General features: G+C 38.3%; 1 protein-coding gene across 4 annotated transcripts in view; it reads right to left on the minus strand.

Annotated features, from left to right (window-relative positions):
• Positions 1–550: 550 nt before the first annotated feature.
• The window catches only part of slc44a1b (solute carrier family 44 member 1b), a 28,510-nt gene continuing 11,953 nt past the window's right edge, over positions 551–17,107 (minus strand). For 2 of the 4 annotated variants that reach the window (XM_026918749.3, XM_026918750.3), the window contains exons 5-15: positions 13,144–13,237; positions 12,893–13,062; positions 9,947–10,036; positions 9,544–9,710; positions 8,861–9,047; positions 7,989–8,157; positions 6,657–6,813; positions 4,865–4,948; positions 3,920–4,057; positions 3,529–3,765; positions 1,294–2,462 (exon numbers count right to left, since the gene is read on the minus strand). In XM_026918749.3, the coding sequence (XP_026774550.1) occupies positions 2,127–2,462; positions 3,529–3,765; positions 3,920–4,057; positions 4,865–4,948; positions 6,657–6,813; positions 7,989–8,157; positions 8,861–9,047; positions 9,544–9,710; positions 9,947–10,036; positions 12,893–13,062; positions 13,144–13,237 (1,829 nt within the window). In that variant the 3' untranslated portion in view covers positions 1,294–2,126. The other 2 variants (XM_026918753.3, XM_026918752.3) reach the window with 2 other exon arrangements.

Below are 17,107 nucleotides of genomic sequence, written 5' to 3' on the forward strand. Positions count from 1 at the left end.
AAAAAAAAAAAAAAAGAAAAATTTCACATGCAGACATTTTTTCAGAATTTCTCTTTCCTATAGGCTGAAGGAGGGACTACGGAAATCACCCTGTGTTTAAGAAGAGACCAGGGCCTGGTGTCCCGAGAGCCACACACTGTTAAGTACTTGTGAGAGCCATTCATTTACAGTAGGATAATCAAAAATGCACTTCGTGCTTGGACACAGTCAGGAAACCAGGTCCTGGGCTGGTATTCATGAAAAGATGGAGCACAAATCTACAATAGGGTCAGTGTAGAAACAAGCAAGCAATCTGATTTAAAATCAGCACTCGAAATGTGAATCCAAGCCCAGAGGTTTATGTGATACTGTAGCTAAAGACTTGAAGCTCAGATATGAAATATGTTAGGGTTAAGAAACTAGGCAAAGATGGTTAACAAGATCCTGGGTGGTACATATCCAGCTTCTCAAAGTCTAAAAGTTAATTCAGTGTTTGCATTTAATATCAGTACATAATCTCAAATGATGGTTTATATTTAGCTCAACGTAAAGCTAAAAAAAAAAAAAAGAAGGCCCGGTAACACAACAGAACAACACAACAGCTGTCACTGGCCCAAAAGATTCAAACAATTTCTTTTAGATGTTTAAATCATTGGGTTTTATCTTCTCAGGAAAAAAAGACGAAGGTAAAGCAATTCCCTTTCACGTGTAGAAACAATCAGATCTAAAATCTTTTTTTTTGGGGGGGAATAAACGCTATAACACTGAGGCACAAAACAAAAAAACTCAGCCTCTAATCTTCCTCCCAAATACACATCCATAACGTGACTGGGTGTAATAAAAATATCAATAAGAGCAAATGATGTACAGATGCTTCAGTGTTAGGACCTAAAACAATTAAAAAACCAATTAAGTCCTTCATTGCTGCATGACACAAAGGTTTCTACCAAACCTCAAGAAACCCATTTAAGAAAAAGGAACAAAAGTCTGTTATGAAAATTTTACATAATAAAAACTGATTCTAGACATTATTAATACTGTGTTTCACTAGATGGCAATTGTTTTTTAGTCTTATAAAAAAGGACATCACTACGAAAAATGCATCAGCCTTTTAAAATATGCAGCGCTTCAATATAAAGTGCTTCATTACATTGTTATTTCTTTTTTTACAGTTTCTTATTAAAATATTGTATTCCCTGGAGTGAAACCATAGTAAACATGTTACACATTGGTAAAAATAAACATTTTGGAATGTCTTTAAAAAGTCCCATGGCCGGCTTTTGGTCAAGCTGAGCTTGTTCCAGGTGCCTAAGAGGAAAACAGTGATTACATTTTCATTACAAACAACAGGAATAAAAATACCTGCCACAAAAAATTTGGGTAAAAAGACTCACAATTCCACAAAATGAAAGCAAGGAAAGGAGAAAAAAATGACGGATGAGTGCAGGTATGAATGTTAGAGAGAAATGAGAGGACATGCTGGGACAAGCAACAGTGGACAGACAGACTGTCTTGAGTCTTTAGTGGTCCAAAAAGTACCACTAAAGCATTCAATTTGTGTGTAATCCTCCACCTGAATATTACTTATAGAAATATCAACATTCCCACACATGACTAGAGAAGCTTATCACAGCCAATCCATGACAGTGAATCCTGAAAAATCCAAAGAAAACAAAAAAAACGTCCCTAAAGCGTACATTAATTTAACAGCAGATAACGCAGAACAAAGTGGCAGTGCAGTTAATGACAGCACCCATGGGGCTGGAACGTGACTCAGAGCCAGCATTTTGATGGAGAGTGTGTACGCTGCCTAAGCTTGTAAACTCTCCCTCCCTCCTTCCTCCTGCTGACTGTGGCTCATTTTCCAGCCTGCCAGTTCCATCCCCTGCATGGTCGAGCTCAAAAACCTCTCCTCCAAAAGCAACACGGTGACGATAAGGCCACAGAGAAAAAATATTATTTACACAAGGGCACTTTGGGTACAAGACAGCCACAAATTAAAAAAAAAAAACAAAAAAAAAAACAAGACAGGCAAGAAGGACAACAGCAAAATAAAGAGTCCATGCATAGAAAAATAGACTGTTAGTGTAGAAAGAAGAAAGGACTGAAGGACAAATAAAGATAGTAATGGCGATAGTGAGTGTTAGTCAGCATGTGGCCATGCAGGGTGTGTTCTGAAGCAGTGTGAGCAGCAGGAAGAGCGTGAGCGTAGGTAGACACACACAAACGAAGATGATGAAGTCTTGACTGAAGCATATGATGAGCATGTACTCAGACAGCACCCAGTCCACCAACACACAAAGCAGCAGGTAGTAGAGCAGGAACTCCTGCAGGACTTCCCACTCACAGCCCACAGGGGTTACGCCCACACTCACCATGGCCTTCATCTCAGTCAGACCCACCTCCTCACGAGCGCGAGACCGCTTGCTGCTCCGTCCCCGCTCTGCCGGCGCCACTGACCTCCGGCTGTTCTCCACAAACTCCTGCAAAGGGACAGACAACAGATCAGCACAACTAGAACCGTTACATATGGGCAAATTGACAAAATAACAAAAATAACACATTAAATAGGTATTTAACTTATTAAATGGGTCAATAACAATGACAAGAAACTTAAAGGATGCCTTCAACCTACATCTTTATGTCATCTTGACAGAGCTCCAAACATCTCTATCTGTAGTCAGATTTGAACCAAAAGTAGCCATGTTCTAAACCAGAAAGGGTGCTTTTTTTTTTTTTTAAGTAAATGTGAGCCCTACCCATACGCCCCCGGAAACACTTTTCATTCATAGAATATAGCAACAAATAGCAATTTGCAGAATCTAACTTTATTAAACTTTTTTCAACACATATTTTACAGTTCCTCAGACTCAGCTACATCAGTCAAGTACATAACTGATCTCAGCCAGATGCACTGTTGAACTTTCTGGCAATGTAGCTTTCTTTCTATCCAATGTAACCAGAGTAAGCTAAGTAGATAACTTTCATAACAACTTCTTTCCCAAATCAGGAAACTACTGATTATAACTATCAACAATAGCCACCTAATAATATTTTATCAGATTTAATTTAGATATTGGGTTTGTTAAATTCCAGAAAGATCAGAAAAGTTCACTGGACATGCTAACCGAATTTACTCCAAAGCTGGGACACAGCTTGTTTGTTAGTCAAAATGGGGTCCTTTAAGTCGCATTTCATTATAAGGACCGTATGATTTTCTGTGAAGATTTTCTTTCAATAACGACGGAGAACATTCTTTTAAGAATGACGAGAAACATACACAATCAACATACAAGTTAATATTAAAAGAATTTTATTAATTTTATTAATATCACCCTAGCAGATTTATTCTGCCCCATCCACAGCACATGCTCTGTGTGCGCTATATGGAGCGGTGACTCTATAAGTAATACTTTTGTGAATATTCGGGACAGTTTGTATTGAAATATGGTAGAAATATGGTATTATTTTGGAGCTCAGTAAAGCCGTGTTTATGTCAGGCTGCTGGAGATAACCACTGATGATAGCAGAATTCTGTGAAAGTCTCACCATAAGGGCTTTGTCCATAAAGAACTCCTTGCCAGGTGTGCCGTCATTGTATTTGGTGTCGATGGCGAAGCAGAGGAACAGCACGTCCACTACGATCTCGAAGATGGACAGGAAGCAGTGGGCCACCAGAAAGGCGAACAGGCACACGATGATGAGTGGCAGCACCCACTCCGTGTAGTCCCTCTGATAGTTCAATGCCAGCACTCCCGCAAACGCAGTACACGTCACGATCAGGATCTACACACAAACACACCCAATTTATTTATTATAGAATAATCAACCTTCATACGTTAACAAATAACTTAGGTTACTAATGCAAATCTCTCTGGTTAAATTTAAGTCCGTTTTAAGGTGAGTTGTGGTATAGTTTGAAGGTCCCAGTGGCTTTTACCTTGCCCAGGAAGAGCACAAAGTCTCCCACGGTGTTGATGGCTGCCACCCTCAGAGCGTTTTCCACCAGGATCACAAATGCATCACGCGCCGACGTGCAGAAACTGGTGCTGTTGATGGCCGTCGCTGCGTATGCATTCTGAACACGAGGTGCACAGAGAGAGCACAAAGAAAATTTGCCTTAAACTCCAAACAAGACAGTCTTCAGATTCTTCAGTATAAGGCTGTTCACTTTACAGAAAATGACTAATACGCATAAACATTATATAACAAAGTCAATGCCAGACAAAAAGCAAATTAGTCACATACACCAACAGCAGTGCCTTATTATACAATGTCTTAACAGGTTGTTCATCTGAATGAAGGTAACTTAAACAGCTTGTCAGGTGTTGGCTCCGAGGCATGTGTAGAACATGTGATGAGCAGCATTGACATTGAGATAAAACTGATCTGAAATAAAACATAAAAAATATGGCAAAAAAAACACCTCTCAAAGGAAGTCACACAAATTTGCTTGTGTGCCACAAGGGATGGTTGAAGAAGTGAGATAAAGTTGTGAGATTGTTTGGAACAGTAGGTGAAAGACCAAAATATAGCTCCACAACCTCTAGCTGAACTGTGCACCAGTCAGTAGAAAGAGTGGTCTAAAACCATGTCAATGCCTACTGTCAATACGCTATGCAAATAAAATTGAATTGAATTAAAACAGACAGGAACTCGGGAACTCAGATACTGGTGCCAAACATACTGACAGAAATTATCGGTTGAATGATTTTCAAATGATTTTTTTTTTTTTTTGCAAAAGGCTATCTTATGATTATTCTTAAATATCACTCTACTATCCAACCAAGCCTGAGAATGTAGTAGAAATTAATCCAAAACACACATTCCTTGCTGAACGAACAGTACTCACGGTGTGGCAGTGGTAGGTTTTTCATCACAGTACCTGATTTAGATAATTGAGGCACTTCTCCAGACACCACAGGCAACAAATACACGCCTTTAGCATACAGCGTGCACATGCATTCTCCTAGAGAGGAAGAAAAAGACTGAGTAGAAATTCTGTTCAAAAATGTTCAAACTCACACTTCCTTTCACCATTCTGTAGAAGTACTAAATACTGTGGCATATACTAGCGAGTTGAGTTACAGATGCGTACTGAGGATTTATTACTGAAATTGGGCATATTGGTATTCAGATATCAAACATAACTACAGACTTCAGACATCTGCACAAGAGCTGCACACATGTGGTGGAGTGTGAGTAAAACAAGTGTCATCTCAGTGATGCTTGATTCTGACCTTCAACTGAAGCCTATTTATCAGCTTCAGTGAGGAACAGTATTAAGTCCAGCAAATTATGAAATGCCATTTGAGGCCATAGGTAAAATAAAAAAAAACTGACATTATTAATTAATTAAAAGTGTCTTTAACTCCTTTTACCAGAGGCCAAAAATGGAATTTCCGCCTGTTTTGGGAGTGCCCATGTTCTGCATTGAAATGATTTGTGAAGACACACTCCACAGTATTTAATGATTCATATGAAAGTAGACACTCAGGGCTTTAAGAGTTTGCAGTTTTTCATAAGTATTTCTTTTTTTTACCTAGCCTACTAGGTTTAAGCTTTATATGTTTATTGTATACAGTGTTTTTTTTACTATCAAAAAGCTGTAGTTGTGCTGTCTGTTTTATCTCTGTGCCAGTGTTATTGTGGAGAGGTGGGAATTGTTTGCCCAGCAGGGGGCTCACACCCCTCCCCTTTTCCCACTGGAAAGCCAGTGTATTGATAGAAAGGGTTAAAGTCTCCTGAAAGAACTTTTTCACATGAAGGACATAATCAGAGACACTGCTTATCCGGAGGATCAGATCTTACAAAAGAATTTAAAGTGAGCTGTAAGTATAGCAGACGAGTGCTTGGGCAGCTTATCCTTCAAACAATGTTTTCTTTACAGGAGAGCACATCAAATGAACAAAAAATATTGGTGTTATTTTATTAAATGGACAACTAAAAATAGTGAATTAAGAGTGTTATAAAATAAATTATATCTCATGCACACATTACAATTTCATGACCTCGACTTAGCTTCATTACGTGAGCGCACAATTAACAGTCAGTGCATGACCGACTGTTAATAATGAGGGTGGATGCCATAATTAATGTGATCGTAGGTAATAGATTAATGATAACTAGGACTATTCATGCAGCAATATACTGACAATACACCAAACTATTATTAGATCTTCTCATTCAAATATCATTGTATTAATCTCTTTTATTTTTATATTTTGTCTTCGCTTGCTTTTATGTGGCACCGTATTATGTGATCTGCTCTTTAGTCTGCATTTTCTATTCTAGACACTATTCTAGACGCTTCTACTCAAGAAAAATCTGGCAACCTCAGAAAAGTGAACTCAGGTAATTTTAATAAACTGAATGGGCAACTGTGTAGCAGCGCATTGAATACAGAGAACTTTCCCTGCTAAAACACTGACTATTTTTTAGCTTGATGTCTCTGAATACAAGCCCATACATAAAAAGGATTTTAAAAAATTACTGCTTTATTTTAAAAGTTAATGAGAAAAGCATTTGGATGTAAATTGCGTATTGCACAATGCAAAAATGTAAAAGGGAAAAAATGCTCACACATGAGATGTACAAGATCTGCACAGTCTACGTGTATAATTTGGCATCTAGAATATATTCTGTAGACAGCTGAACGCGGGCTGCTGTGGACTGACCTTTCCTTTGAGCTGATTACGGATGTAGATGAGGATGAGGCGAGGGATCTTGACCAGGGTGATAATGAAGGAGCCCTTGGCCACGGTGCCCAGGTGGTAACGGATCAAACGAAACACTGATGACAGGATGGGCGTCAAAGGGAGCTTGTTCTTGTCTCTACAAAGAGTCGGGATGTTACTGAATTGCAGATTAATTTATTCAGGTTATTAAATCCGTGCATCTATTGTCCCCACCTCTCACTGAAGAAGGTAGTTTGATTTTATGTTGAACCCTTAAACAAATGTTCTGAATCCAAGAGCTCACCAAGGAAACTGAACATAATCCATCAAGACTCTAGCTAATCATTTCCTGTTATTAACCATGAAATCCAGGGTGAGCCAACAATACATTTTCAGATTTGACATATAGATTTCACATCGATTTGTTTAGCGGTAGAATAACTAGTTGGCTGAGAGAAAATGCATTTTTACTTCCTCACATGTGATTTAGTGGAAATTCACTCACATGTGATCCTCTACAACACATTCATATCAGCTAATTACTCATCTGAACAATTTTCTAACTTTTGAGAGTCTGATTATTTCCTACATAATGTTCTGTGTATTAACCCTTCAACTGTGTGATTTAGCAGCAATGGTTTGCTATTATTTAATGATAAATATTTCAATTGTTTTTCTCTAGAAATTGGCTGAAATAGCCTATTTAGATGTGCTGACATTACCGGTGTACAACTTTGAAACCAGGCTGAAAGAAATAGAACAGGACATTTAAGGCTTTGCTTGAAGTGAGGATAATACCAAAATGCAAAGTGGGTTAGAAAATACCACTGTGCCAGGAAAGTTTCAAATGTCATAGCCCCTGTAGTGCTGCTCTGCCCATGGCAGTGCAGGCATCTACATGACCAGGAAAATATCAACTGGGTGAGAACAGGGAAAAAAATGTCTCATACGCAACCAATATGAACACCAAAGTTGACCTGCCAACCCTGAAGAAGAATAATGCACAGTCCCGTGGAAGGGAGCAGGGCTAAAAACAGAGTAAACTGTAGAAAACATAATACAGTACGTTTTCGATATAGTCCTTTTACAAAATGCTTGTCAAACTCGACAAGCGTTATTTATATATACAATTGCAGTACCTCATTGCATATTATATGATCTGAAGCAGTTTAATGGAGGATTACATTACTTAGTCTTCTAAGTAATGCATAAATTTACATATACTCAGGAGTATGATTATTTTTAAAAAAATAACATTTCCGTGCAAACTGTATGATGTTTGACAGGTCTTTGCAGGTGCAAAATATAGAGCTCTAACTGATAATAACAGACCTGGTAAAGTAGTATGTGACCACAGCTCCAGCCACAGTCATCTGCTGACAGGCCAGGATGAATTCACTTATCCAGATGAGACCCACAGCATGGTACCAGGTGAGGTACTGCAGCGGGCCGCTCAGTCTGAACTCAGTCAGACCTGTCTGCTCATTCTTCTCGGGATTCCCTGTGATTAGGCAGAGATATGTACATTTATAAAAAACTATAAAACCTGTGAATTATATTTAGGGTTAAGCTTGTACAAAGGCACATCTGCATATCTCAAAATAATGGAAGATTGCAGTTAGAACTTAATTGTATTTGTTATAAGGGGAGCCGTGATTATTTTCTAACAATTTTGTAACCCAAATGCTGAATCAAATGCCCTGTGGAAATATCAAAATTTTAAATGTCAGATAAGAGCTTTAGTTACTCACAAAAATGCTGCAATCATCAGGATTTGTAAAGGTTAACAAATGTTGTCTCCGCCCCAGGCGAGTTTAGGCTAGTGTGTGCACTGTGTAATTAAATTTCTTTGGCAGTCAAAATAACCTAGAAAATGGAATGACATCTTTTCTAATGGCAGCTCTTGATAAAGCTAAGCTCAGCCGCATGCCTGCCACTATAATGACATTTCAGCTGATGTGTAATTGTCATACAAATAACTGTAACTATTTAATTGTTTTTTCTGTTGATTTTATGCCTCTCTTAATAGCAGTGTAAAAATCCACAGTAAATAGGTTTGCTGAGGTGTTCTGCTTGTCTGACTGTATATGTTTATATGCAAATACTGTATATGATCTGAAATCTGACAGTTAGTGGGAATCAGCTCAGAAAACCATGGTCAGATCTATCAGATAATCCTGATTAGTGGCGACAGGATTATTCACCAGTGGTTCCGAGGAAGAGGAGTACTAGGATCCAGTAGACCCAGAAGAGGAAGAGGGCGAGAAAGGTGCAGAAAGGCTGCAGCACCAGCAGCGGCAGGTGAATAAAAACTTTCCCAGCCACGTGGAACAGAGCGATGGTTAGAGCCACTCGCTTCCTCATGAACAGCATCAGCAACAGCAAGATCACCTGAAAAAAAAAAGCAATATGGTGATTAGAGGGATGCAGAGAGGGCATTAAATGCTAAATATTAAAGTCAGAAAGAGATTTGCCTCTAAGAAATTAAAGACTGCTTTGCTATTTGATGCCTGCTTGGATGCTGTGTGCATACTCTGTGTATATTATTTACAACCACAGTCTCTCTCTTGTGCTCTGTTTCTCTTCCTCTCTGTCTATCTCCCTTTCTCTCCATCTGTCATGCTCTCTCGCTCGCTTTCTTTCTGCCTCTCCCTGTCTCTCTGTCTATACTTATCTGTCTCTCTCGCTCTCTCTTTTCTCTTTGTCTCTCTATTTCCCTGTCTTGTGCACCCTCTATATTACGCTCTCTCACTTTCTCTCACTTTCTGTCTGTCTCTCATCGCCTTCTCTCTGTCTCTTTCTCTCTCGCTCGGTTTCTCTTTCTCACTTTCTCCCTGTTTCTCTCTATCTATCTCTCTCTGTGTCTATCTCTCTCTCTCTGACTCACCGTGAACACAGTTGCAGAGGTGGCGTAGACCAGTAGTCCTTGCATGTGGTCTTTGGAAGCCACGGTTTCTTCATTTGTATCTTTTGCTTCCTTTAAATCTGTAGCCACAGTCTCGTTCATCGTCAGCCTGTGGTCTATATATAACCACCACAGAAAGCTGGTGCCTCCTACAAACACATAGCACACCTTCATATTTTCACACATAAGCTCCTGAAATATCATACCAGGTCTACAACAACTCCCACAGATATTAAGAAATACCCATAGCTGATTTCAACAGACAGAAATTTGACAAGACAACAAGTACTGCTACAAGTGTGCATGTTCCCAAACATATACTTTCCAGCTGGGAAGAGTTCCAATCAGAAAAAAGAAGGTAAAGAGAAAAAGAAAGCAAACTTGCCTAGCGAGCCCAGCACCACCAGAACAGTGAGAATCCACACCAGAACCGCAGAGATGTAGCGAATAATCACCATCAGGATCATGGACAGCACTGGAAGCATGCACATCCCACACACACGCATGTTAGAGAGAGATATTCATAGAAACACCACAAAACAGGCTTATGAAAGACCTTCGCTGTTGACAAAGTAATCACAGCCCTCATTTAATCAAAAACTGCCTTCTGGTTTCATCACTACTGAAATATGTTATTGTTATACACAAAGAAAGAAGATATGTCAAATACATAAGTATATCAAAGGGTGTCATGTGGCAAACTGGGAAAATTTCACGTGGTGAAATCTTCTTCTATATATAATTCTAAAAACCATAGGCTTTCCTGAACTGAAACTGTGCATGTATCTGAACTACAAGTAAAGTTAGCATTTTTAAGTCTGTTTACCCCAAAAGTGAAAAGATTGCATTCCCACAACAGCACAGAAGCATCTCAGACATTTTTACAACCGGTATCTGATTACAAACTGAACTGAACTGATTAGGCTTAAATTTAGGCTTTTCACTATGGCAGCTAACTATCCAAAAAATATATATAAAGGCCTGCCATTCAATGTGTGAGAATAGTACCCTTAGGTAGCGAGGTTTGAAACATCTTTACGCAGACAGACTGTTTATACCAGAGAATTTGTTAAACTGGCTCCTTACCCAATGTGATCATTATAGAAAGACAGCCAAAAAAAGATTAAAAACATTAACACATCGCTAAATGTGAGGTGTCAAAGTATGTTATTGGCAGAAAAACTTCATTTTGGCCATAATCTGATTTTTCGTCATTGCTGTCTGTTTGCCAGCACAGTGACATCCAACACGTTTTTACAGATTGACACTTAAGGCTTAATCCTAATTAATATTCAAAAGCGACAAATGACAAACAGTACCGCACAATGAACTGAAAACACAATATGTATACATGGCTATAATGAGCTTGTCTAAATTCTAAACCACTTGCACTGTTGTTAAGGTTTTTGTCTCATACATTCCGTAACATGAATCACTGCTGGACAAACCACCCACAACAAACTGAAGAGGACACTGCCGCCTGCCAGCACACTCACTCACGGCAAAAATGGCACACGTAAAGTCCATTCCCCACTTTTGGACTCAACACTTGTTCTGGGCCATATTAAAGTACTATTACGTCTGTCACAAAATATTACAAAAATCACATAATTGCAAATGTAAATAAAATCCGCAATCATGTTTCCATATAAACGTATATGTAGTCTGTAAACAATTTCTTTATAATATCAAATTGGTAAGCTATTATCATTTAATCATTATTCTCTTTGAACTATGGAGGATCTTGGCCTCCAATGCTAAAACGTTTTGATGACAAGATTTAGTATGCTAGTACAGAGCCATATATTATTTATTCATTCTTCATCCCAGTCAGGGTAGCAGTGTATCCGGGGCCTATCCTAGGACCACTGGGCATGAGGCAGGAATACAACCAGGATGGCATACCAGTCCAATTTTAGTGTAGCCAACTCACCTATCGACATGTTTTTAGAAGGTGGGAGGATTCTGGAGATCCCGCAGAAAGCCCACAGGGAGAACATGAGAAACTCTACACAGACTATAACCGGAGCTCGCGATCGAACCATGAACCCTGGAGCTATGAGGTAGTAACACTACCTGCTGCACCAGCATGCTGCCTTATATTATTATTTTTTTACATACCTTTTGTTATAGTACACTTTTTTTCAATAACCGAATTTATGAGTTCTTTCATATACAGAGTTTAGTCCATTTGAGTCTAACCCTGCTGTGTTTACCCCCTTGGTGCAGTTCGTTTGGGCAGGTACGAACACGGAAATCACACTCAGGTGTGGACCAAAACAATCACTCCAAGACCACGTGCCTCTTCATTTGTTTCTGTTACTTCCTTTAAAATCTGTAGCCAAAGATTCAGCTTGTGGTCTATACTGTATATAACCACTACAGGAAGCTGGTGCCTCCTACAAAAACACATTACACTGCTTCCAAGCCAATTCTAGCGAAGCTTGATTGCACTGAGAAAGTGATTTGACCCTGAATCGACTCAACTGCAGGCAACACTTTTTTTGATGCGAGAGGCTAAACTGACCGACAACACACAAATTGGGCCAAAGGAACAAAAAGAACATCAGAAAATAAATGCTGGATGTGGTACACTAGCTTTAAGCAAGTTATTTATATTATTATTTATTTAATTGCTTATGTAGCACCAGCATTATGTGTTCGCTGTGCTCAATTGATTTCAGTCATTTCTACTTACCAAAGCTTTATTTATCTTTTTCCTGTCGCAGAATTTCTGATCAATAAATGAAAAGGTTATTACTCCTGTTATTATTGTATTGTTAAAGTTATTATTTGCGTCTAATAATATTGATTCCACCTGGCATTTTTGCAGTCTAAAAAATTACTTACTTGTGTGTTCAGTGTTGAAAAAATGACTGTGGAAACTTAGAAAATGGGTTCCTCAGGATTCTTTGGATAGTTAAGCGTTCTTAGTTCTTTTACTAGTAACCTTTTATGAAAGAGAAACATCCTATTGTAGGGTTCTGCACAGAACCTTCAAGTGTTCAAGAAGCTTTAAGGGTGCTAGAGTGTACTATTACACTACAGTTATGTTTATATTATAAAAGTCAACAGAAAAGACAATTATTAGATGTTCATTACTGTGACTTACTATGATTATTTTACAAACAATTTGCATAGGCTTGTTCCCCTTGCACTTTCTGCTACATTCCAATTCATCCACGTTATATGTACATTATATGTATGTAATATGATGTACAATGTTGTTACACTTGTAACATGTTGTTGTGACTAGGTGTTGCCTAGTCCACTTCCTGTATCCCATTCACTGATTCTGAATCTCACTCAGAAGGACAAAGAAGGCAGTTACCCAGCGCTAGCAGGCAAAGCCCCGCAATGATCTCTTTACTGGCCACCACCCCAGCGATCAGCCTGTGGAGTATGGTGTTATCACTGACAAACGTCACCACTGCCTCTGCAAACTTAGAATAGCAGGAAATGTCCACGGGCGTGCAGCGGTTAAACACCGGCAGAGCTTTACTGCAGAGAGAGGAAAGCAAAACGCAGCGTAAGCAAGGGAGAAAGCTGGGTGAATTTAGACTGAGAGCTGGAGAGTCTTACCTCTGTGGAACTGGAAGTTTAGGACATTTGTCAAAGCGCTCTGGAAGGCTTGGGTACTTATGGCCAGCCAGCTCATAGGAGCAGAGCTCTGAGCCTGAAAATGGAAAAGGAAAGCCCAAGGAAGGTTATAAAGGCTGTGAAATCAAGTGCAAAAGGAACCTAAAATCGATTAGGAGTGAAACAGAATTGAATTGAAACCTGGTTTCCCGGAAATGATAAATCAGGCTCTGGGATGATGTTACCTTAGAGGGATCATTTAAGATGTAACTAAATGACTGTAGTGGCTTTGAGCAACCCTTCAAAGACATGAGTGATCTTATGCTGCTCTACACAATAATGACCTTGGGAATCTCATCCCAGTCCAGCAAACAGTCCTGCAAAGGATCCAAACCCATTTTGTACACTAATCACTGATGTGAGCAAATCTGGATATGTTGGGGTTAACCCCTCAAACTCAATTTAGTGATTTAAAGAAAGTCATATTCTGCTAGAGTCATCAAGCAGTGAGATCTGTGCTTGTGCAGAAAATGGGGCTGCATAAACAGAAACAATATTTAAAGTGTGCTTGAGGTAATAAGGGTTTTTCTGTCCATTAGCATGTTTCATTTATCAGTCTTTCTATTGCTGGCTTTTAGATGAGTATCATAGCAGCGGCTAAGTTGAGATTTTAATAAAAATTTTCTCACACTGCAAGAACTTTATGTTCGACTGTCTTTAATCACAATGGCAATAAATCAGCCAGCAGGGAGCATGTCACATTACGCATTCTAATGCAGCTTATCTCAACTCATGACCTTAAAATTCTTTGACGATATGTCATTTTTGCCATTCATAAATCACATCAGTGTAAGGCCGCCTTTACAGGACATGTCAGCAGGTCCAGGTATACACTCCTCCCTCTCATAACTACATTCATTTCCTAATGGTTTTTACTGTAGTTACTGAAAAGCTTCAATAGAGTTACTGAAAAATATGCTGAAGAATAATAACAGAACAATAATCGGGCAATTTAATGGGTTAAAATCCAAAATAAAATGCTGATTTTATGCAGATTTGATTACTGATGCAGATGAATAGTATGATACGCATACAGAAACAAACATGTTAATTATATCCCTCTTGGTGCCAGAAGGCATGTGTCAGACAGCAGAGTGGACACACAACACCAAAGCACTGGACTGTAAACAACAGACTCCCTGCAGCACAGAGAGTCAACAGAGTCTTTGTTTTCCTCAGCACACTTCTGTGTATGTGTGTGTGTGTGTATGTGCATGCTTTAGGTCCAGGATTCATATATATATATATATATATATATATATATATATATATATATATATATATATATATATATATATATATATATACACACACACACACACACACACACACATATATCTGTGTGTGTGTGTGTTTATTCCTAAGAGCTTGTGAATGGAGATACAGAGTGAAGGAAGATGGCATGTTTGGGTCACCAGTGTGTCCATGAGAAAAGCCTTTGTCTGAACAGGGAATGAATTGATGCTCGACGACTTCATTGCCATGACATCATGGTGGCATCTGTGATGACAAACTGCTTTACTGTCCTTGTCCAGTAACTAAACGTAGACTGTTCTCCAGGGAACACCCTATTCGTTGTCCATACACTGAACATGTTCCTGGAACTTAAAGCATATTAGCATCTGGACTCATAAAAAGCTGATCAACAAAATATGAATTCAAATGTAACGTTTTTTTTTTTTTTTGCAAATTAAAACTAAAGTGTCCAACCAACCTTCATTTCAGTCATTAAAAATAGTGATGTAGCCAATAATAGTGCAAATTCCATGACTTAAGCAAAGATTCAGCATATTATAGTGCTTTTTAGTTTATTACGGGTAACACTATCTGTTTATATCAGTTCTATCTGGCTCGTAGCATATGCATTAAAAAATCAATTTTCTTTACGGTGTGAAGCCTGAGAATGTTTAATCAGATTTTTTTCCAGAAATAAAAGGTGTCGCACAAGGATCCATTGTAGGCCTCATAGTGGGTGCTACACTCAAAAATGTATATTCTGATAGAGTTTAAAATAATCACTGCTACAGTATATATCACTCTCTTCACAAAAAATTGGAAAATTGGAAATATGTTGGAAAAAAGTTTTTAAAAAGCTTACTGTTTATCAAACCACTCCAACATTACATGAACACGACTTCACCAAAAATCAATAGTGGATTTTATTTTTTAATAAATAAAAATATCACATTTCGTGTTGTTTGATAGGCACTTACACCTACTCACACATGCTGCAAGCAAGCAAAATCTGTGTTGTTTTTTTTTTATTGGCAAAGACTAACATTAAATCGAGCCAATCACAACATAACTGGCATAATACCCACTAATTTATTTATTTAAATCTCATTTAACCTTGTAAACACTGCCATTCCTCACTCTTACATAACTTTCCTAATAGTTGTACTGTAGTTACTGAATTAATTACTGAATAACTGAGTAATAGATGAGCTGGGATATTAAGGAGGTAAATTGGTTCAGGTGCTAAACTTCTCCTGCTATGAGAAGTGCTGTATCTGAAGGCCGTATTTCTCAAAAGCTGGGGTTTATTACGAAAGAGTTACTACACTGATCAGATATTTAAATGGGTTACTGACCTCCTACCGCATGCCACATGGTAACGCAGTACGGTATTAGTATCATTATTAGTAGCAGTAGTAGTAGTAGTAGTAGTAGTACGGGATATTTACAGGAAACTTTACACATGAAGCGGCCAATGATCATTATATTTAAAAAAGAGGTCAAATTATTTATTACATAACAGTCTTATTCAAATAGCGTAGTGGCAGAGGTTAGCTTGGTTAAAATACGTTGGTATAGAACACCTCATACAGAACATCTGAGTGAAAGTTTGATACGTTGCTATGCAACATATCCTTGTGCCATAATGTTGGTATTCAATGTATAGAAGGGGCTGCAAATAAGTGGCACATGAATGTTTTTTTTTTTTTTTTTTTTGTGAGACCGAGTTGGACTGGATAAGCCGCAACAGATGATCTGTGACAGAAGCTGCACTGGTTCATGGTTGGTAAATTAGAGTCTCTGAACAACAGCCAGGGTTTATTCTATATGTTTATCGACTCTGCTACAGTATTTTTCGAGGGCTCAGTTTGAGCCACTGAAATACTTTGCTGGATTCACATTTGCCAGTTGAAAACCATTGTTCTAGTGTACTAGAGAGATTATGTATGGAAGCAAATTATGAATAATGTTTTTATACAGAGGTACTAATGGAGGTCTTTTCTTATACTGTAAGAAGGTCCACCTTTTATATAAAACACAGTGATGAGTAAGAATATAAGCCAGTGCTTTTTACTTTATTACTGAGTAAACAGCATCATGAGGTTACAGTGAATCTGTCGATCTATTCTCCATGCCTTTTTCTACAGGACACTGAAAAATATGCATGGTTCTGTATAAATTAATAGTTTGTCATCACAATGTTTATATTAAGAAAGACAAAAAACATGAAAATTGTTGTCAAGGTTTCTGTCATTTTTGGGCAAGGTTTTCGACAACATACTTTTTTCAGACTATCTGTAGGTGCTACGCATTCCTTTAATTGTCTTTTCTTGTTTTCGTCCTTGCTTTGATTCCTCTAGTTCCTCCCTCTGAGGGCACAATGAAGGAATGAAAGGATGGAATGCAAGGACAGAGGAATCGAGGCCAAACATATTTGCACAATAAGACGTCCTTGCTCATTAAACTGTCATTCTGACTTGTTGCACAGCTGTATCTTCTCTCACTGCACATCTGCAACACAGTGCAACTACAAAAAGAATAAGTTTGTTTCATTCAAGCACATTTCAGTCAACCTTAACTCAAGGTTTTTGTTTGCATCACTTATTTGTTTATATTTAATTGATTCATTTATTCATTTTCAGTATCAACTTTATCCTGGCCAGGGCTGGGG

This window comes from Pangasianodon hypophthalmus, chromosome 9, assembly GCF_027358585.1.
Source record: "Pangasianodon hypophthalmus isolate fPanHyp1 chromosome 9, fPanHyp1.pri, whole genome shotgun sequence".
In the NCBI taxonomy this organism is placed as follows: Eukaryota; Metazoa; Chordata; class Actinopteri; order Siluriformes; family Pangasiidae; genus Pangasianodon; species Pangasianodon hypophthalmus.